Source organism: Anser brachyrhynchus (genome assembly GCF_964034855.1).
Source record: "Anser brachyrhynchus genome assembly, chromosome: 3".
Classification (NCBI taxonomy): domain Eukaryota; kingdom Metazoa; phylum Chordata; class Aves; order Anseriformes; family Anatidae; genus Anser; species Anser brachyrhynchus.
The window spans coordinates 5375033-5397919 of NC_137696.1; the positions used below are offsets into that span (position 1 = coordinate 5375033).

General features: G+C 41.2%; 2 protein-coding genes across 4 annotated transcripts in view; one reads left to right on the forward strand and one right to left on the reverse strand.

Moving 5' to 3' along the window:
* The window catches only part of LOC308192230 (uncharacterized protein), a 62543-nt gene that overhangs the window by 14331 nt on the left and 25325 nt on the right, over nt 1-22887 (forward strand). Inside the window, exon 2 of the mRNA XM_080585586.1 lies at nt 21778-21860. Coding sequence (XP_080441712.1) covers nt 21778-21860 — 83 coding nt within the window. The remainder of the gene's footprint in view (nt 1-21777; nt 21861-22887) is intronic.
* ANKEF1 (ankyrin repeat and EF-hand domain containing 1) lies at nt 840-22578 on the reverse strand. Of its 3 annotated transcripts, none has more exons than XM_080585538.1 (10): nt 22202-22578; nt 16477-16863; nt 15839-16038; nt 14300-14449; nt 13485-13608; nt 11758-12580; nt 8723-8949; nt 7217-7398; nt 5889-6032; nt 840-4382 (listed from the first exon to the last, which is right to left on the reverse strand). In XM_080585538.1, the coding sequence occupies exons 2-10, from the start codon at nt 16820-16822 to the stop codon at nt 4257-4259; spliced, it is 2322 nt and encodes a 773-aa protein (XP_080441664.1). In that variant the 5' UTR covers nt 16823-16863; nt 22202-22578; the 3' UTR covers nt 840-4256. The 3 variants fall into 3 exon arrangements, with proteins under 3 accessions (XP_080441664.1, XP_080441663.1, XP_080441665.1); XM_080585537.1 differs by having other exon boundaries at nt 16477-16868; nt 22202-22576; XM_080585539.1 differs by lacking the exon at nt 22202-22578 and having other exon boundaries at nt 15916-16038; nt 16477-16626.

Below are 22887 nucleotides of genomic sequence, written 5' to 3' on the forward strand. Positions count from 1 at the left end.
GAAAGCCGTAAACAGTAACACAGCCTTGTATCATCTGCAAAAAGCCCTAACCAAACCAGCCGAAGAAAAGAATGGGGGGTGGGAGTAGAAATTCCTGGGTCAGGGAGACCTATGTAATGTCCCTTGGGTATGTTTGGAGCTGCAGAGGGGAGAGCCCCGTGCAGCTCTTCCTGAATGAAGAAAAGCTGCTGCTCGATGTCTCGGGAGGGACAGCAGGCAGCTCTAACCCCATTGCTGCGAAGTGACATAAGGCAAACAGTGCCTTGGCCACGGAAGCCCTCTGTTATTGAGGGCTTAAAATAGTTGTAAATCACAGAAGTATAATTGTTGAATAAAGCCCCCTTCCTGTGCAGATCATGGTGTTTGCACAAAGTGAGCTGTCTCCAGCTGCGTGCAGCTGGGTGACTAACATCAGGTTGCATGCAGTGACACTTCTCTCACCTCTCCCATTATTTTGGTGCTGTGCTGCTGCAGGAAGCCAGTCCCTCACTGAGGTGACTGAGAGGAGCGGTAAGAACCCCTTGCCATGGTTGTGCTGATGCATTCTGCTTTACCTGGGATGCTTGTTTCTAGTAATGCAGTTCTCTGGATTCTTAATATATGAACCCCTATTTCAAAATAAATGAATGGATGACTTTACCTGTGCACATCTTTTGTTCACACAGGGTGATGGCTTCTTAAATTTATAGAGGTTATAACACCTACAGACTAATACTGAAGGCAAAACAAGCACAGCTCGTTCTTACTGTGCCATATTGATGTACGTGTGTGCTTTGCTGTTAGTGTGTAAAGACCACGTGATGTTTTGCATCCAGTTCATTAAGATTTTTGTTGCGTGAATTGCTACTCCTTTAAATGTTTAGCTTATAGTTGGTCTTTAAACATTTAAGTAGTTCACATCAGCAGTCCAAGGGGGTACTAATGACTCTGCTCCCAATTGTGGGGTGTAATCAGCACACCAAGGTCAGACAGAATGTGTGGGTTCACCACATCCTGGGATGTATGGAAAATCATCTGGGCAGAGAGGCTGGATGGCTTCTAACAGGTTGGTCTCCTCCTGGGGAGTGCCCCATTTGACACAAATGTAAGGACATACACAAATGCCTGTTTTCCGTTTTTGTTGTGTGTGTGCCTGGCATTATTTATTATTTGAAAATACATGACATAACTCTAATATGCACAGGAGAACTGAGCAGATGGATGCTGACTGCCCTGTTCTTCACGTAGAGGTCTATCCAGGACTGCTTTACTGCCCAGACCTGGTTATCTTGATGGTACAATGCACTCACAGGCAAAGGACATGTCTCCAGGCACCTCTATGCTGCATGCATGGGGTGTTGCTGTGGTATGTAGCGTGACTGGGAGAGTCCCTGAAAGTGCTTCTCCAAGCTGGAGCCCTCCTATCTGCTTCGGGCCACATGCACACACACATTTGTGCAGGGATGGAGTGGCTGCCTGCTGTGTAGAACAGTAACACAGGTGAAAGGAGCACAAGTATTTCTACTCCTCCATTGTGCTACATACAGTGGAAGCACAAGTTCCCCCCTTTGGGGGGGGGGCAACGCATGAAGGTTGTGTAAGACTTTGCAGCTTATTCTGGCTGGGATGAAAAAGCTCATGGATGAGGCTGATAAGGATTTGTTGAGGGAGCTGAAAACGGCTGTCAGAAGAAAAAAGCACTGAGAGGGGCCCTTTTCAGAGGCTACTTGATAGCAAACCTAACTTCTACATTGTGATCTGAACTGATGGCCCCTTCTGCTGACCAGGTTAGCTTGTTCCCTTCACACTTACTTTCCCTTCCGTTTGCTTACAGTTACCCTAATGGACACAAGCCAAGTTACCAAGTGAGGAGTGTCTCTGCAGTGCGCATGCAGAGGAGAGCTGAGCAGCTGGCTCTGAGGGTGAACTCTCCTGATTAATCTCCACAACATAGCTCTGCCAGAAACAGTTTTACCTTGTAGGATGAACTAGGAGTTTCTGACAGCCCTGCTTGATTTATTTTGATGGCTATTGTTTAGTGAATTGAACCCGTGCCTCTCCTTTGAGAGATGGGTTTTTATTTATAACTGTTTATGGGCATCCTGCTCCTTGCCTGCACTGTCTTCTGCACCCAGCTTTAACACTTATTTTTGTTACTTGCAATCATCTGCAGCCAAGAAGTAGTTTTATGCTGACAGGCGGAGATGATATGCTGATGTTAAGAATTCCAAGACAGCTGATACGTTGAAATGGTATCTCACTTGCCTTTAAAGTCTGTCTTCATACTGGACTATTAAAATGCTAAACATATAGGGAAATTTTCTGAAAGTAAGCAACTTGTCATAAACTAATCATACACAACTGTGTTCATCCAAATGATATGTTCTGTAGCGGTATTCGAAAATACAAGTAGTACCTCACTAGACTTATCTCCTTGCTTTGCATTTGTCTTGGGTGTGAATTCTACGTTTGGATGTGCAGCTAGAGTTGAAGAGGGTTTGCTGCATGTGGTGTCATGAGAGCAGTGGTGTTTTCAAGATGACTGCACAGTCTTTCCCCAGCAAAGTTCCACCAAAAGCACTTCTGCTCTTCTCGTACCTAGACAAACTCAGGCATGGAAATGCTGTATTGCACACATCAACAAGGGCAAAAATCTGTCCTTATTACAAATAGTGCTACCAGAAGGAAAGAACACCTTCTGAAGCTCAGGTTCCAGAGACTTGCAGTTTAAAAACCAGTAAAATTGAAAACAAATCTTGAAAAGTAGCTGTATTCTGGAGCCAGATGGCTCTTGAGGCCATCTCAGCATATTTTATCTCAGCATAAAAATAAATTTTAAAATGCATGCTACCAAACCAGATGCTGATCAAATTTACAGTGTTTGTCCAGGCCAGTGGCTTTCTTTCCTGGGGAACATGAACATCACTACACTGGATGATCAAGGAGTGAACTGCATTGCTAGAAAACTCTGTACTATGTGCAGACAGTAATTAGCTGAGGTCCTGAAACACAAGGGATTTTATCCCTTATGCATTAGCTAACGAGACTCTTCTCATGCTCTATGTAAATATTTTTTTAAGCTTCCAAGGATAATTGGGCAGAGGGTTCCGTAGGATATTTACACATTGTACAGTGTTATTTAATGTGTGCTGCTTTCCTGTTTTTTCAGTGTTCTGGCTGTTCTTGTACTCTACAAAAGAATAGGTTTTGGTTCAGTTCTCCACGTTCTTTGCTGCTTTAGATATCTTTCATAGCATTCCCTCCCACTTCTTAGCTAAACATTTCCAGTATTTTCAGCCTCTGCCCACCCAAAGCTCATCTGTTGTTACCTTTTAGAAGCTCCAAATCAAGCTCACTTCTGTGCTCTCAACTATTTTGCAGATATACCGAACAGAATTCAAGGGATGCTCCATCCTTCAGCAGAATCTGTGCTATTTCATCCTGGTCATAACACAAATCTTGATGTTATATGCTTGCTACAACAAAATTTCAGAACCTCTACACTAAATTACAGCAGCCTGGTCAGATCATTTTTTTAAGATGCTAACTTCTCCCCATCCATATAACTCAGTGGCAGGACAACATCTCAAATGACTTACCTCATGTGAGAGGGCAAGGGTTGGTTTGGATTGGTTTTGTATGTAGCTCTTAATGCAAGAACCTGCCTTCACAAAATTTCTGAATGTTTCTCAAGGTTTGAAAATATACAATTATTCTGATAACAGCTTTGCAATAGTGCGGTTGGGTCATATATCCTCAGTGAGTGAGGGGAGAGGTATGTGTCTGAGAGAGAACATTAAGGCAGCATACTCAACAGTGGTAGTCTGGGCTATTAACTCCTATATTTTCTCTTGACTTTGCAGACAACCAAGAACATGTCTGAAATCTGAAATCCCATATTCCTATCCTTATATTTTAATGCCCTTTCAGTGGGAAGGGCAACCCTATAACTGTCTATGAAAAAGTTTTATCTTGGGGTGAAAAATAGCCTCATAAAGCCAACCCCTTAAAAAGAATGTGTCACAAGTTGCTGTTCTGTAAAATACACTGAGCTCCAATACTTAGAATAATGAGGATAAACCTTTTTCAGTACTAAGCTCTTAACAAAAGTCTGTATGAGCAACGTAATTTACAGAGGAAAAACCTGCTAGATGTTTTATCATAACTGAGATGCATTTACTAAGCACTACGTGATTCCTTTCTTACAAAGGTGTAGCCTTCTTTGATCTTTGTCCCCTTGAAATATGTGTTGAAGTAGCTTCTTGTTGCTGATATGCTTATTCCATAACCTTTCTCTTAAAGGGGGTCAAGAAGACTTCTGAGTTGCCGTCAAGAGTAGAGCGCTCCCGGAGCAATTCTTGCTTTCTTACCAGTTCCTTTGTTGTGGCTTCAGGGGTCCAAATCTAGAAAATGAAGGTAGTTGTAGTTAATCTGGGCAGGGCTTCTGCATTAAGAAAACAGTTAAACCAAGCTATGTTGTAGCCCTCCTTTCTATCCTGAGATGTAGAAGAAAACCAGTGCAGCTTCCCTGCAGGTACCACATCATCTTGTATATACAAGCAGAGCACTCTTGTCACTTCTAATCTGTAATATGCTGAGGGCCCAGCTCAGGGCTAATGGCAGGGAAGAAGACCCAAAGCTGTTTGTTTAGAATGACTGACTCAGGCCCAAGATCCTCTGAGTGGAATACAGTAATTAACCAGAGTCATTGGCAGCATAGCCTTATTTCCCTGAGACCACTGCAGAAACTAGCACAAGTCAGAGTTAGGGAAACGGTAAATTCCAAACAAAACTTCAAAACTTCTTGGTCAGTAATGGTATTTGTTTCCTTTAACATATATACATGTGTGTGTGCGTGTATATATATATATATATATATAATTGTCTCCATGATCCTGTTTCCTTTTCTCAATTATTTGTGAGTGAGTATTAACAGGTCCCTAATACAAAAGTGATACCTTCATTATTTTAACTCCAGGAGGTAAATGTTTAATGTGCTGTGATTCATTTCATTCAGTGTCACCGACATAAGTAATCAGGTAATAAGTGTTTGATAAGGCAAGTTAGAAGTTGGTGCTGGTTCCATAAACAATGACTCCTATCCCTTAAGTGTTCTGTGTGAATATTAAAATTCATACCATGAACATGGTTGCATTTTTATTTAATGTGGTCTACTTTCATCCTAGTTTTAAAGGAAAGCTCAATTTCCATGATTTGTTATAATACACATAGACATACATACAGACATACATATCACCTTTTAGGTTTATCGTTGGTTTGTGGCAATCTCTACTCCATGTCATATCACCTATAAGTTAGTTAAATTGTAAAGTCCTTTCATCAGTTTATTCTTGTTTTGGATCTACAGTAAGGCCTGCTCACAGAGGAGACAAAAAAAAAACTAACAAAATCATAACTAGCTAGAAAACAGAATTGATCCAGGATTGAATCATGTTGGAAACACCTACTTTTCAAGAGATCTTTCTCTCTCTGAAAGAAGCTATTCCTATGTTCCTGACTTTCAGTAACTGAAGGTGAAAGCAAACAAGATCTAGAACAAACCTACTGGAATCAACTGTGAACCCTTCTACAACATCTTTGCTAAAACTGTGAAGCCATTGAATTTTGTTGGAATGCCAAGTTTTCTAATCAGCTGTTCAGAAATGTACAATGTGAGAAATGTCAGCTTCTGAAGACATGACTGGAATGAAGCATTGGCTCTGAGCTGCACGTCATGCAAAATGCTGGGCGCTTTGCTAATACACTTTGACTCTGGGCCAGACTCCTTGCTAGTATAATTGGTCCAGCTTCCACTAATGAAGTGACCAAACTCTACATACTGACCTGCAAAGAATGTGATCTGTCTACCTTTAACATAAACTGTACTTAAGGTTTGCTACTGTACATACTTTTCTGGGTTCGAATGTGATGTCTTCTTTCTTAGTAGCACCACTGGTTATCAGCGAGTTCAGATAAATAACACTGTCCTTAAGGGAATCTGCTGCTTTTTCAATATCAGGTTTTTCTACAACTGCCAGAGATACCTGTAAAAGCTAAAAGAGAAGTGGTTAATCCATTGCACAAACATGTTGCATTTGGAAGCAAAGCATACATCCTCTGATACTTGTTTTACCATCCATTCACAGTGTGTATGTGTTTTCTGAATATATTCAGGATCTGTTTTTCTTGAAGCTGTTTTTTTATATATCAGAAATTTGTGAGGGAAGTACTTTAAAAAGTAGGGGATGACTCTCCTTCTTGGACATTAAAACATTAACTGCTTTTCAAGACTCACTAGACTATCACCTAGTACCACTGGTGTTTCCATCCTGTGGCAGGTGATGAGTGAGTGTCAGAAGTTGTCGTCCTCCCTTCTGTGAAAATCCTATGCTAACCCTAAGAAACTACCCCTAAGAAACTTAAAACACTTTCAAAAGGCAGAAACCAGCAATGTGGCTACTGTGACACGTTTACTATGACATCCAGGGCGGGACTGATGAAGGAGACTGCCAGCAATGCAGATATAACTGCATTTTCTCTCTAAATAGAATCCTAGGTCTGATTAGCAGGTAACACTGGTAAATCAGGAAGACTTCATCCACAATAAGGTAATCAGAATATGGTCACTGAGGCTGATGTCAGTGCGTGATGGGAAAATAGTAAGGTACTCAAGGCTCCAGGAGGGTGCAGAAAATGCATTGGCAAGTACAACAGCCAAACGCATCGACGTGGGCTTTAAGAAATAGGACTCTTCTCGACAGTGGAAGTTGGATATGAGACAAATGGGAAAATCAGAAGTCAGCAAGCCTGATATCAACCCAGATGCTCAATTTAGAAGAGGAAAAAGATGCTTCTACCGACTTGAAGGGCCTTGAATTGGTCTTATCCTTTGAAGAAACACGTGCTTCCTTTGAGAAACTATGGTTAGCAGTTTTCAGTATTTGGGCATCATAGTTAGGTGATCATTAACTTTAGGGGGAAGGAAAGGAGGAAAGGTTTTTACATTCCTTGTCAGTGGTAAAGGACATAATTCTGCAGTGAGTTCAGAGAAGCCACAAAATTCATATAAATTATCAAGTCACCGTTTTGAACAATGAACAAGTAGTAGTACTGGCAAAAACAAGCCCTGCTTCTGAGAATACTTTAACAAACCTTACTGCTTTATACAGACTTTGATGGCAACTGAAGAAATAAATGCTCTACTAACAAATCAGTCCTTTCTCCCCATCTCTCATACCTCTTTTTTCACAGCTTGCATCTCTGCAGGTATCAGTGTAGAAGGTGACCTTGGCTTTGCAACTTTTTCTTTCTCTGCTCCTTTTTTTTCTGATACCTTTAGTAAATTGTCCAGTTTATTTTGAAGCAGATCGATTATTCTAGAATCTGCAAATACCTTAGCAATATCAAGAGCGTTCTTTCCTGTATTTGAAAATAAATACCTGTTTAAGCCATGAAAATAAATCTTGATACTTGTTGTTGTAACTGAATAATGACACTACAGTCAACAGAACTTAATTAGGCATCTAATTTATTAGCCCTTCAATGTGCCAGTAGGCTGCCTGATGTTGGTGTGAGGGCTGGCAGGCATCAGCACTGCTTGCAGAAATAAGGGCTTGCAGAAACGAGCCCTGAAACAAGATATTGAAGGAATTCTTGGAAGTGGTTGCTTTGCTCTAAATGTCCTGATGTTTGCATCTTAATATACTGGTCCTGCAGGTTGTAACCTTGATCTTTGAGAGGTGAGAGCATTTAGCACTTGGGAATGGCTAGTATATTACGGGGTTTGGAATTTAGACAGTTATTGTTGGTATCTGCCCCTGCCAGTGGTTGCTCTGTGGCTGGCAAGGAGTCAAGGGAAAGCCCTGTGGTCTAAGTGGGGCTGAACCCCTTCAGAACCTAATAAAGGAAAAACTCTTCTAAATCTTATGAGATGAGGCCTTAAAGTAATGGCGAGACCAAACTGCCACCATCAGTTATATAGAATTTCCCATGATAACAGAAATGCAGAGTACACAGTGCTTCTACAAGCAGGGTTTCACCTTCTAGGCATTTTGGGAAAGGAAGTCTCATTACGTAGCAGCGTTGCTTCCTACATCATAGCAAGGGCTGAAAAAGCGATGTTAACTGTTTAAATTACTCTTAAAATAGAGATAATAATAGTCATTGAAGGGTCTGCTGTGAGGAGGCAACCCTTCAGTATCAGTTCAGATTTGTCTTTCTGTTAGTCGCTTTTATCTCGGGGAGTAGTATTTACAGGCTAAGCAGCAAGAAATTTTTTATTTAACTAGTGTTGTCTGTGCATACAAAATTACAGGCAGTCTAAATGTGTGGCAGAATACACACTGGCCAGAACTAAAATCTACTTTTCCTTTCAATAATACTAATAACTGCCTAGATTTTTTTTTCATTTAAAGCCACTTACATCTCTAGATGTTATCGTGTGAGGAGTAACAGCTTTATCAGGGATGTTTTCAGCCACAGTCTTGGTTTGGGAGGTTGTACTTATTAATCATGTAATTAATCATGTAACTTTATTTTATAGGTGCATAAAAAGCAGGAAAGCTGACTAGTTAGAATAGTGATTCCATACTGTAGAAAACTAAATGAACTTAACTTTACCTTCATTGTAATCCTGACACCAGTCATAAATTCAGAATACTTCTCAAAACATTCCAATAACTTATTTTTCTTATAAAACCTGTATGCACTTAAGCAGTCCTTTTGGGGAGACATTGATATTTACCGTTGCTGTTTGTTGTTTGGATGTCAGCACCTGCATTGATTAAAAAATGTACCATGTCCAATCTACAGATCTCAATGGCTCTCATTAGTGGGGTTGCATTGCCTATTGCAGGTGCATCCACTGCTCCTCCAGCCTTCACTATCAGCTCAGCAATCTCTAGATGTCCATTATAGCAAGCGTGGTGGAGGGGAGTCCACATGAAATTGTCTGTTGCGTTCACGTCGGCCCTACAAAAGAGTAAGAGGAGTTGTGGCAGATGATGCCAGATACTAAATACAGTAACTTCCACAGCTCTAAGTACAATCAATGATAACTCCACACTGTAGTGGCATATTCAATGTAAATAAGTGTTTTCATATTGCTACTGCTACTTTGAAACTGTTTTAGAATGTGATATGTAGCTTGTCATATTCATTGTAAGCGTGTGCCTGAGTGGTGATCATGGTCCTCTCTAAGCTGATACAGGGTCCTCCCCAGGGAAGTTTTCACACATACAGAGTAAAATAAGCTTTGGGGCAACTTAGTCCTTCTGTTAAATGCTCGTAGTGTTTGTGCTCCAGCTTCACTGAGGATGGCCAAAGACAGGTTAAGGAATCCAAAAAAGAAAACTTCTAGGCCAAGAACACGTGCTCCAAAATATATGGTAAAACTGCTTCCTGCACTATTTAAAAATGAGTTAGAGAAGATCTATTACAGAAAAGCTGAGGATTTAAAACCTTTTCAGCTACCGTGTCACTGGTCTAGATCCTTCTGCCTCCCAGGTTAGTAATGGCATGTTCTGGAGGCTGCAAGGGCTGGTTTTGGGGTGATATTTGCAGTGTGCTGCCTTCAGATGAATCTTGGGGAAAAGCATTACCAGCTCTTTAGCAGCTGGCTGCCTTGGGAGCTTTTCAGCCGGGGTCATGGAAAGGCAAGGCTCGGGGAACAAGAGCCACTAGTGCCCCTTTGTAGCGTTAAAAGGGAAGAAATATGGTTCCCAATGTCTTTGAACAAAGCATGGTCCATGACCATACCTGGATCTGTTGTCTCCCACGTGTGCCATGCGTGGGTTCAGAAGGGGTCAAAACCTCCTGAGGGAGTCCCCTAAAACTCCTGCACAATGAAGTACTTTCCATTGTGTTTAGGACAGCCTAGAGGTCCTGAACTGAATAAGGGACAAAGAGCTGATGTCTGCCCGAAAGACACAGAGGGAGGGAGAGGGAAGAAAAACTAAGAAGAAAGCTGCTTGCCCAGAGAGCTTTTTTGCTTATCTGATCAGATGGTTAATATTTAACTGTAGATCAAAAGAACAGACTAATCTATTCATCTCTTCTTGCTTAAATTTTTAATCTGTTTCAGAATTCTGCCTTTGTTGAGATCATATAGCAGTAAATTCCCCAGATCTAACGGTTTTATCTTTGTTATCTTTCAGTTGCTTAGCTATTATGACTTACTTGTATGCAGATGTCATTTCCTCTATATTTCTCATTTAAAATACAGGGTTCCACTTATTCTACTTTCTCTCCCTTCCCACTCCCCATGCCTGGACCGATCCTCTTTCTGTCCCTGAGTCTCTTTTGTTAACTTCATTCTATTGGAAACAAACTGATTGAAGGGAACAGGAAAGACACACCACTGACTTAAAAATTCTTCAGCATTTTCTTTGGATCAAACATTGGTGAATTTGCCTTATTTCTGAGTCTTTCTGGAACAAGGTAGAAAGTAGATACCACTGATTTATGCTTAAACCTCAGCGTTTTTTATAGCTCTAGATAAATATTTCATTTTCTATTTGGTATGTATTTGTAATACTGAAATGGTCATATTGTAAAAAGTATTTAAATTCCCATGCCAAAATGGAAGTGTTGGAAAGTCCACAATGTTGAAAGATGCAAAGCTAAAACTGTACTGAAAACTTTCCTCTCCTTTCTGATTTCAATCAATTTAAAATCTCAAAACTAGAACATTTTTTTAAACTATTATTGCATTTCTAGGTCTAAATATGATGAGATGTGACTCCTGTACTGTCTAATGAGGTCTGATGAAAGCAGTGGAGATAAATTTGCTAGATTAATTTGATAACTCTTGCATCCTTATCTTTGGAAGACCAGAATATACACACTTACGCAGCTTTACATATGCTGCAGGAATGTCAGTGTAATTACCAGGGTGCATAAATTTGTAAGTGCTGTTAAGTCTCTGCAGGATCTAGAGCAATGACTAGAGACACTTATCCTTAGAAATGAACATTAAAATGAATTCCAGCAATAGGTAGAGAACAAAGCTAACGTAAATATTGTCTTTGAAAAATGTTCACTTAAGCAGTTATCTGAATGTAGGACTATGGCAGTTTGATCATAAAAAAAGAAGAGATTATGCTATTACATAAATATGACTGATTTTTTCTTAAATTGCTTTCATTTTTAAGCTGTTATGAAGGTTTTTCACAGGCGTATCTGTAGGCTACAAAACTGCTGAAGCACTTCTGAAGAGGGGAACAGACTAAATAGCAACGTGCACTTCTGGTGTAAATCCTGCTGCCTCAGCCTGCTGAGGCTGCAGAGGAAAGTGATTCTTGGTAGGGCTGATTCTCTTAAAACATTTGCATGCAAAAGCTCTGGCATGTGGAACAGGGAAGTCTGAGACTTCCTTGATGATTCATCTAGGAGTATCTCAATGATTTCAGGCTAGCCACTTAAGTCAGATTTCCAAAAAATCATTCATCTAATTTTGAAAGTTGTTTTGAAGATGCACTACTTGAGACGTGGATATAAACTAGCCACAGCTTCAGTAGATTAGGTACCCTGCATCTAAGTGAAATGTCAGTAGCTCAGACAACAATTTCAGGTCTGGGAAACTTGCCTTTAGATGTTTTTATTTCCTCATTACTAAAATGTAAAAAAATAATAAACTAAACCTCCGTAATTCAGCATCTTATGGAATTATTATGTTAAATAGCATGCATACAAAAACTATAGTCTGTTGCATCCAAATGTTTATTGGAAATTTATGCTCCCAAAATAGCAATTAAAAAAAAATCTTTGGAATGATCTTACCCCTTTTCCAGAAGGTACTGCACAAAGTCTATGTTCCCACTTGCACATGCAGCCATCAAAGGTGTTTTGTAATACTTATCTTTTATGTCTACTGGCACACCCTCCTCAAATGCTTTCTGTAGAGACAGAACGTCTCCTGCCCTGACAAGGAAGTTAATGTTCATGTACATTTTCCTTGGTTCATCTATATACCAGGCACGGTCGTCGTGCACGGGGTGGGCAGATGGGTGGTCTCGGTTAAAACGGTAGCTATCAGCAATGTTCTGAACAGCCTCAATCATGTATACAGGGAAGCCATCTTCCCTAAGTGGACACGCACTCTTTGGAATAATGCAAATTGGCATGGGGACGGCAATGCCTCTTTTGCCTCTTCGTTTCTTCCCTTTCTTTCCTTTCTTTCCTTTGGGTCCATAAGATGTTATAAGACAGTTTTTCTGCAAGTATTTAGAGCCTTTAAAAAATTCTTCAGTGTTGATTCCTTCAGGGTCAGATCTTTCATGTGCTTCAGCAATAGTTTGTATTTGCTCAGTGTCCACAAAGGCACACCGCTTCTGAATAACTGATATGAAATCATCCTTAGCTACCGTTCCATCTCCTTGGTCGACAGCCTCAAATGCCTTCCGGAGGGCAGCCTGGTGCTCTAAGGACCAGTCGTATAGTCTCAGTGCCCACTGGGGGTTGTTCTCTTTAGCTCCGGGCTTGGACTGTTTTTTAAAGTTATTTTCAATTTTACGCAATTCGGTTACTGGTGCTTTAAAACCACCTTCCTTGGCAACAGCTCTTGGAGTCTTTGCCAACAAGTTTGTCCACGTAGGATCACAGCCTAACAATATAGACATGCTTTCACTGATAATGCAATGGAATTAATAATTGACAATTACTTAATGTAAGAGTCTTGTAAGATATGTGTAGCTAATTAGCACAAGTCTACAATTTTATACAGTCTTAACTATAAATAACAATAGTAAATGCAACCACATCAGTGATCCCAACCTGGAAAGCTAGGCACACATCCGTATTTGTTTTCCAAAGGGAGATTCATCAGGCAACCCATACTCTACTCTGTCTACTCATGAATACATATGGGAAAGGAGAAGTTCAGTGAAAGTTTTACATTTTTACTTAAAGTAGCGACCAAATTTAAGAAGAAACTAAGATTAAGATGTTACTCACTGTTCTGTATGCCAGCCTTGTGATTTGTTAATGGACTGTAAGCTAAATATTTGGACCACAAGAACATAACATAGGATTTTACATGGTCCTATGGAAAGAAAACTGGAAGTGATATGATCATTTGCACAACTTAGAAAATGATCATAGCTTACTTGGAGTATGTTTTAATACCCACAGGTGCTAAGTTTTCCCCATGACTACAGTGAGATCAGGTTGTTAAAATGATCAGCAAACTAAAAATTAATTTTCTGTTGGAAGTTTTGATGCAATATTTCTGAAAACAAAACCAAAACCACTTAATATTGTCCAGTTCTAAGTTATACAAACCCATGATGTTTCTGTTGATTTCCTTGAGAAATGTTTTATTTCATCTTAGCCACACTAGTAGAAGTAAATAGCAATAGCCTATATTAGGTACTTCTCACTGAGAATTGCACTTGTCACGTGATACCCCAGAGAGTCAATTCCTTCACAGATGCCCAAGTGATGTCAGTCTTTCCTCTAACACAGAAAAATAATATATGCAATAGTCATAAAGTAACTTCTTAATGTACCTCTTTGTCCTATAAACTTGCAGCAATTCGCAAATCCTCCCTCTGCAGCATAATGAAGTGGTGTGTTACCATTCATAGCGATCAGGCCCAAGTCTCCATTATAAGCTGAAATAATCCTCAGGATCTAGAAAAGCAAAGACATTATCAGCAAAAGTCATCTGTGTTTCTTAGGAGGGGGGAACTGTGAGAATGATTTACAAATGAAATGCAGTATCATATATTCCCAGTCTACATAGTGAACTTCTCTTCTCCCTTGCCCAGCTGATCCATGCACGCATAACACTCATGTTTTCTATAGTACGTGCTTACTTTACTCAGGAATTAAAAACTTCCTTCAGTTGTAGATATCAAGAACAACCTTTGTTCTTGCAGGCCTGCCATCTTCAAGTAACTATGCATAATCATGTGCATAATTAAAAATGCATAATTTTGTATACTTTAAAGACAGTAGCTGGGGAGACATAGGGAAGAAATGGCCCACCTGCAGCCTTTTGTATCTGCCTTTCTTACCATGGGAAGCTTTCATCCATGTTACACAACTGTGACATGATACATGTTGGGGTAAACAAGCTCTCCAAAGGAGCTATTCACACCAGACAGCCACAGTAACACACACTCTGGGGTACCTTGGCAAAAAAGCTCTACAATTATGAGAGAGATTCTGTCACTTCTGGCTTCCCTTTGATACTCAAAAAGAAGTGGCTTTTAACTGGTAATTACTGTGCTTTGATCAGCTGAGATACTGGACTCCAAATAGATAAATAAATAATGGTCTGGCTTTGCAGCAAGCTGTTCAACACCACAAATGATGATACCTCAAAAAAGCCTCCTTTGGCTGCAAAATGTGCAGCATTGTGTCTTTCATTGTCAAATAGGTTAACGTCGACTCTTCTCTCAAGTATACCACGCACCAGCTCAAGAACACCTTCTCGTGCTGCTTCCATTAAGGCTGTGCGACCCGTGGCCTGCAAGGTAGCAAGAAAACAATTCAGAATTTGCATTGTGTGCTAAATCAGGTTGCAAGAGTCCTCTGGCACAACACCATCTGATTGTTGCAAGGCAGCATAAAATGAAGGCCTCCTTTTAGGTGTTATTGAAAAAAGTAGACGTGTCTAATACTTTCAACGGCGGTTGTAGGAAAACTTTAGGAATCTAGTCTTAATGCTTCTAAACCAGGAGTAGTCAAATCCTAGTGACTCAACTATGTTAGTAACCTGAGTCACCTGAATAGCCACACAAAAATCAATTCCTTATTTGAGGAAATCCTTTTTTTTTTTTTTTTTTTCTGGGTGCATGCTCTCGTGTATAAAGATTTAACACAAAATACCACTTATGTCTTGAAAGAGCATAAGTAACTATGACTTTGGTAAATTTGGTGACTGTCTCAAGAATAAAACACCTCTCAGATCAGGGATAGCCTCCTATTAGCCTAATGGCCCACAGCAACTCTTAAAATCTCTTACTTGCTGCTATACAGAGGGGCAGAGATAAAGGAAGGGCAGGAAGCAGACAATGAGCTGTGGATTTCATTGTACCAAACCATGCTTTATTCCCTGATAACTTTCTTTGGGCCTAGCAAAACATTCCCATTATGTTGCCAGGTATGTGTCTGCCGTATTAAAACCAAAATGCAGGTTTCTCATCATATTGCAGGCATGCAGAGTGCAGAAGGTAGGAATGTGCCTCAGAGGATGTGATAAAGATGTCCAAATATTGGTAATGCAAAATGTTTTGGTCTAGCTAAAAACTAGGAAGGATGCTGCAAATGCTAGGACTACAGCAAAAGCCACGAGTAGCTCTAAGGGAAAGCCTGATAATCCTGAAGGTCTTTTCCAACCTAAATGATTCAATGATTCTATGACTTTATCAGTAGCACAGGGCTTCAGTCCTTAATGCCATTGATAAATTTAGCAAGTAAACAAATACATGACTAAGATGTACAAAAGGGAGAAAACAGTTTCTTACGTCTCATCACTACCTTGATTCCCCTTCATGTTTTTCCTGTTGGACTCCCTTTTTAGTAAATCCTACTTCAACCCTGAAAACCTTGGGGCACATCCAGCTGAAGTACAGTGAACTAGAACTCTTAGGAGTTGGCACACTTACACCTTGTTTTTTAAATATTTGCACTCTAACCTACAAAAATCTAACTCGGGATACATGATTCAAGCAGAAGACTTAAATCTCTGTTCCTGCAAAAAAATGTTGATAAAGAAGGGAATAGACATCCACACAGAGTTATGAGATTGCCACTGCTGTGTTATTTTAATGTGAGGATTTACGGTTATATATTCCAGTCTGGTAACCATTCTTTACTCCTGTATACACATTCTTAGTTACTGAAATATTCATACTGGGTCTCTTGAATTGGGATTTGCTCCTCTTTCCAAGAAATTCAGACATATTTCTTTAATATCATGAGCTTGCTCACAGGCTTGTAGAAATATAGGCTTCCCATCAGTAGTACAGTTGTTAAGATCTGCACCATAATCCAGGGCAATTTGAGTGCAGTGATAATGACGTCTTGTAGGTAAAATGCAGTAAAACAAAACACCTGCAAAGAAAAACAGCAAGGATTATGGTGTAATGGTAAACGATAAGAAAGGTTATTTATGCTATAAACTTCACAGATGAACGGACAGGGACTGCTTCATCAGAGGCCCATTAAATTCTCTCACATATATAAATGTAAAAAGGTTTTCTAGTTTAGGACCTCTGAACTCAGGGAGTTTACCAGAATTGAGTATGTGGCTGTTCATGGGAGAACACACTGGAGGGATCTATGATTTAAAGGCCTGGATTGTTCAGGCAGAGTAATTTTCATTTTTACCAAAGCCCTTATGGCCAATAACTTCTGTTGAGCTTTAAGTATTACCTACCCTCCACTGTGGTTCCTCTCTTCAGAGTGAGCATGACATATATAGCAAGTACGTAACACAGTAAGGAGCCATTTTGTGCTATTTCTGGTCTGATCGGGTTCCTTTTTACTTACCTTTCCCTTCATTATCAACAGCAGTCATGTCTGCTTTAGCTTTTACTAGTAAGTCCAGAACCAAGTCATGGCCTAGCTCAGCTGCCCTCATTGCTGGAGTACGTCCCATTTTGTCCTGGACATCTGGATGAGCTCCCAGCTGTAGCAAGAAGCTGCACATGTCGGTGTCATTCTTGGTGCAGGCCAAAGAGAGGGCGCTGTACCCATCTGTAGGCTCTGTGAAATTAATGAGGTTGGGGAAGCCGTGCTGGACCAGCTTTTCTATTTGCTTCTTGTCTTTCTGGTGGACACACTGGAGAAGTTTGTAGATCTGTAAGTCTAGAAGTCTGTCATCTACTGGTAGCATCCTTGAGTGAGAAAAAATGGCGTCATCTAAGGAAGGAATTTCTGCACTGGGAGAGAGAAAAACATGTAAACACAGAGATGAGATTACTTTGACATGCCAGGAAGAACAGGAATCAAGCTATATTCAAGGCATGAAAATATCTACTTACCTACTTAAACTTGACAGAGCACAGAGCTTTAAGTGAATTTCTCTCATTTAGTATGTGCAGTACACATAGAGACTATATAAACACAGGAAGCACCTTGCAAATTGTTCTTTTTGTAATCAAACTGTTCAGAAGAAATCTCTTTCAAGGTGAAAATTAAGTTAAGCTGTTTTCCATTCAAGGAACTGTTATAATCTATAATTACTTGGAGGCCCAAGGAAACATTGATCACCTGCCATTTTAGTACTTGAGAAAAAAATGAACATGTCCCAGTTACAAGTCTTGCTAAAGCATAAAATAGATGCTAGGATCACTTCGTCAATACCTGAGCATCTTCCTTTGTTAGTAACTAATGCATGAACTTCCAGCTGGGCTGTGTGCATAAAAGCGTAAATTGCATTTCTCTGTGGTAAATCCCTTGGGGAAAAAAGGTGCAGGCAGTGAGATGCTGACATGGGAAGATTCCTTCAGGTAATGCAACAAATACTTGTTGAGGAAAGTGTGCTGCAGGATACCAGCTTTGCATTTTCCTCTGTTGTGATTATTTTTCAGGTTTTTTATCCTCTGTTAGCTAGTCTCAGCACTTGTGGCTGCAGGGCCAAGCAAGGGTCAGGACTATTTCTGGAGCTTGCTTAAGTGAATGGGAAACTTCCTATCAGCTTCAGCAGGCCCTGAATCAACCTGTGCTCCAAAAACAACACTTATAGGACAGACAACAAAAAATGTGGAAAAACAGGGTCCCCTTAGGGATTTTTTTAATTTTATTTTTCCTCAGGGATTTTGTTTTATTTTATTTTTATTTTATTTATTTATTTATTTATTAGCAGTATAGGCTGTAAATGGTACCACTTAGCAATCTGCCTGGCTACTATTGAGTGTTTTGTGGCTGTCCAAGAAGAGGTGAGTTGTAAGAACGATTCAGAAGGATGCATAATTTCAACAGATTTTTTGAGGCACCAGCTGCCTTTCTGGAAAGGAATTCTGAAAGAAAACTGCAGGAAAAATAGAGTGAATAAAGGCTAACCATGTTGGGAACAGGTAAGAGTACTTTTTGTACCACAGGTATACCATGTCAGTTGTTGTTTCTGTAACTACTGCCTTTCGTGTCTTCTGAAGTTCTGGGGCCAGCCTATTTCTGGAGCAACAAAGAGGGGAGATTTCTGACAACTGCTCCTCTTGTCTTTCCCCCTGCTAAATAAGCTGCTTGACACTTTCCCTGTGCAGCATGGCTGTGCTGCCGAAAAGTGCCTGCAGCCCTGAGCCAGGCACTGCGTGCAAAACAGCTGTTACACTGTCCGACACCCCTGGCTGTGGCTGAGCTCCTCCTTGAAACAAAGCTAAAACAGCAGAGGTGTTTCAGGATAGGAACAAGAAAAAGGTAGGGGAGGGCTATAAAATGCTTGAAGCTACTTAAAAGCTGCCCTTTCTAGTCTACGGAGTGTAGTGAAAACATTGTAAAATGTGGATGCTAGAAAACCTGTTGGGCATTGTAACTGTCTTGACCAGCTCTACACCATGCTTTATTTAAATGGCATTATGATTAGAAGATGCTTACTTTCAGAAGTGTTTAAGTGGGCACTCAAATGTACATGCTCACTGTTTGTAATGTAATCTGGCCAGAATAGGTCAGCTGCAGAAAGTGGCTTTCTCTCATTTAAATATGGCATTGCTTAAAACGCTTTTTTCCCCCAGTCTTGTATAACTCTCATTCTGATCATATACAAAGTATATTCTTACAACTAATGATTAGATCATTAAGTGTCAATAACTCAAATCTGTCACCTAAATCCTTACTACGTTGTGTTTCTTGTACGTTGTTCTGTGAAAGGGAATGAATGCAGATTTTTTTTTTAATTATTATTTTTCTGGTAGGGGTTACAACTATAGCAGCACTCAGTCCTAATGTTTAGAGTTCAGAAATAAGGTTACTTCTGGGTAAAGCCCTGGTAGGAAGGAAAACAGAGTACCCTGCGCAGTCTAGCTTTTAGAGCCTGAGACATTAGAAGTCATTTCTGAGGAAAGCTTCCAGACAAGGACGTTTGTCCTGGGCTCTGATGAAGTGTGAACTCTGCAGCGAGGAGCAGCACAAAGGTACTACAGGGAAGGCTCTTACACTATTTATGACTGAAACTCAGAAAGAGAAATGTTTTTAATAATGCTTAGATGGAGCTGACAAGCTTAAACTGTTCTCTTGTACTCTTGTTCTCTATTTCCCACCACCCTGCAGCTGTAAGGAACTAGGTTTCACTTCCAAAATGGGCCGTCCCGCTGCATCTGCATGCACACAGAGAGTCCAGGCTCCTGTTCCTTAGGTGCTATTTAAATGATAAAAACACTGCCTGATCCCTTCTGGTCAGCCTGCACAGAGTGAGCCCGTTCCACAACCCATGGGCCTCACCCCTGAAGGAGGGCTGGGCATAATCGCAGCTCTGCCCCATCCTTTCTGAAATGCCTGTGCTCTGCCTCTGCCCCAGCCAGCACCGTAGGCTGCAGAGCAGTAGGGGCACGCACCTTGCTGCCTTGGGGCTGTGGCACCCCAAAGAGCTGCGGGGCTCGTCTGCATCCTGGCTTACTGCTGCTGAGACCGCCCGCAGGGTGCCAGCCACACGCTCCTGTGACCAGCCCAGTCTGCAGTGCTCCAAGGAAATCAATACTCACTTATTGACACTGTCTGAGGAACTGACGAGATACTGTGTTTGAGGATTTTTCCAGTATTTCTTTGTGCTTTCTGCACAAATACCTGGATTTTGCACAGCATTTTTTCAGGAACTTATTTAAGATCAAAACTTGTCTTTTTTCCCTTCTTTCTCCACCATGAAGCTGCAAACACTGAAAAAACTATGTTCTCCCTGGAAATAGGTTAGTAAAGCTAAGGAGAACAAGAGCTCTGTTGCGATTGATAACATTTTGTTGGTAACATCCAATGAAGGTATAAATGAATATAATATTCAGTGCATACAGATTTGGATTTATTTTATGGATTATCCTTGAGATTCGTAACAGTGCTAGAGCCACATCTTGCACAACCATCACACTCAGTGTCTGAGGTACCCAGAACAAGCATATCCTAGGATGCCATTCTGCAGTGGGCAAGATGACACAGTTGGAAAGCAAGTCTGAAACTGAAGTGCATCTCACATGCTTCAGCAATTACTAGCTGCAAGTAAACACCTGCCATCACTGGTGTTTTCGCTGTCAGTGTCCGCAGCAGTGACACAGCAAAGGGACACAGGGTTACACAGGCACAGCAGCAGCATCAAGAAGCAATCAGAGAATCACCAGCACTGATGGAAAACACAGACGTGCTGCATATGATAAACACCACAAAATATGGTTGAAAAACAACAAACCATGCATCATTCATGCAATATCCCTGTATATATGTCCAATAAGCGTTTGAACTATGTGACTAGGTATTATTTTTACTCCCCAAAACCTTTGCCTCGTTCATGATATGGGACTCACAGCACAACTTGCACTTATTCTACACTTTCCCTTTTGCTCACAGGGCAACGTATTGCACTCCATCCCAATTTTAGTCCCAATTCAGTATGATCAGTGTTTCCTGTTGATTTTGAGATGCTTATCATGGTATTATTTTAATACTTCACACACAGCAACAAAATTATTTCTGTAAACTTAAGTGAAATTATTTGCAACATAATGGTGAAGTATGTTGTTATCTCAGTTTACCCACCAGTGAGATCCCCTACCAAGTTTAAAGTCTGCTTCAGAGCATTAAGAACCAACAATTTACACGAAAACAAACACAACAATTTAACTGTGACAATTAATATTTCTTTACAGTATTTTTTCAAACGGATTGGGTCCTGTTTTATTAGAAATTTCTACAGTAACAGAATCAAAATAAGACAGGTAGGATAGAAGCTTATACCCAGAGTCAGGTAAAACTGCAAGCAAGTGAAACAGCCTTTTACAATGAAAATATAACTACAGCATCCTGGGATTTTCATTAAATAAATGCTGCCAATCATGTGCACTTCATAGGATTTATATCACTTAACCTGTAGGACCTTTTAACAGAAAACAAGGGATTGTTGACACAGCTTTGAGACAGTCGTACTCTGGGGAGCACTTCATGAAGCTATAATCATAAATCCTGGGCTTGTAACATCTGTGGAGCAACAACTTTATCTGTTGACAAACATCAACAGGAGCGCTACTTTCGTTCTGCCAGCTTCTGTTATTGTTTTGGTTGAAAGCATGAAGTCTTTCCAATTCAGATGAACCCTTTTCCCAGTATACCTAGTATGAGGAAAGCCATTTTAATCAGTTTGGTTTCTCACAAATCTTTCCAATCAGTGGTCAAGCTGCATTGGTAGGGAAGGGCTGGTGGCCAGCACTCTCACTCGCTTTCTGTCAAAGCCTGGTGCCTGACCGCTGCTGGAAGCACTTGTGACTCCTTCTTTTAGTTTGCAACATTTTTCAGTTTCAACATTTCAAGTAGAAAGCATCCCTTTAATTATCACTATTCACAAACCAGTAAACAAAATTTTCATGTCTTTTATCTTTAGTGAGAGAAAATAGCTTGGAACTTTCTAAATTTGGCCTGTTTGCATGCTGGCCGTGGAGATAAGCCTGAGCCCTCTGTGCTGGTATAAAAGAAACTGATATGGTAACAGTGCCACGTTATATTTAAAGCTTTATAAAGATAATTACTCTGGATTTTTGGCTGTGACTAACATTTAACGGGAGCAATGTAACAAAATCCTCCTCAAACTGAATCCTGGCATAATGAATAGCCTTTAATGCCGTGTTTATTCTTCTAAGATGTGTATTTTGTTTTCAGCTTGCTGTGCCAGTGTCCGTCTGGGAGTGACTGGAGCCGCAGTCAGGAGGGCGAGGAGCTGCTGGGCACCGCTGAGAGGAGAGGTGAGGGGCAGAGGTGGTGTCAGGCAGCCTTCTTGGGCTGAAACCCAGAGCAGGCCGGGTCTGAGGGGAGAGGGCTGCCGGGACGGGAATACGCAGACAGCAGCCTCACTTGTCTCACCGTGCAGAAAAGCAAACTGAGGTAACTTCCAGCCCCAACTCGACCACGAGAGGGACCAGGCACAAGCGGGGATGCTGCCGGCCAGCTCCGTGTTTGCATTTTCAAAGATCACCTTTTGGTTACGAAAACCCAGCAACCCTCTCCAGGGCCCTGCAGCAGCCACAAGTCTCCCCTCGCAGCACCGGGCCTGTCGCACCCACCCGGCCCCTCAGCGGGCACTCACCTGCGGCCACCACCGACCCCAAGCCCGCCTCAGGGCACCGCGCCTGCCATTATGCCCAGACAGCCACGCGCTGCCCTTGGCAACGGTGACGGGCGTTGGAGGTTGGCCTTGGCAGTTGGCCACCGGCCCTCGGCAGTGGAGCCGTGAGGCAGTGAGGTGAGGAAGGGGGACTCGCCCTGCGTCTGCAGGGCCTGGTGTGGCCAGGGTGAGGGTCAGGGGATGGGTGGGCAATGCCAGCCCCCCTGAATGGGGTCTCTCAGTCAGATGTGACAGCCTCTGGTGGTTTTTTGACTTGTTTTCTTGCAAAGCCTCCTCACCCTCCTGTGAGAGGCAGTGCAACGTAGTTGTGTCAGCCCTGAAGCTTACGCTGGCCGCAAAGGTGAATTACAAGATTTGTGGGTAAACCAACTTTATAGCTATTCACAGAGGGGCTGTGTGGTAGTGTAATGTAAATTAGGCATGTTGGGCTTGAATTGAAGCGTAATTGCTTATAGACCTGACTGGGAGGAAAAACCTATTTATCAACAGGAAAAATGTCAGTGCCAACAGCAAAAAATGCTCAATGCTGTTTAAGTGAGTTGAAGCAGAAGCCCTCCTAAAAAACAAACACCGCTACCACTGGGACTTCCCAAGCTGTCTGGACTTCTTTTCTGTCCTCTGTCATGTCTAATTTCAGCCTCTAAGTG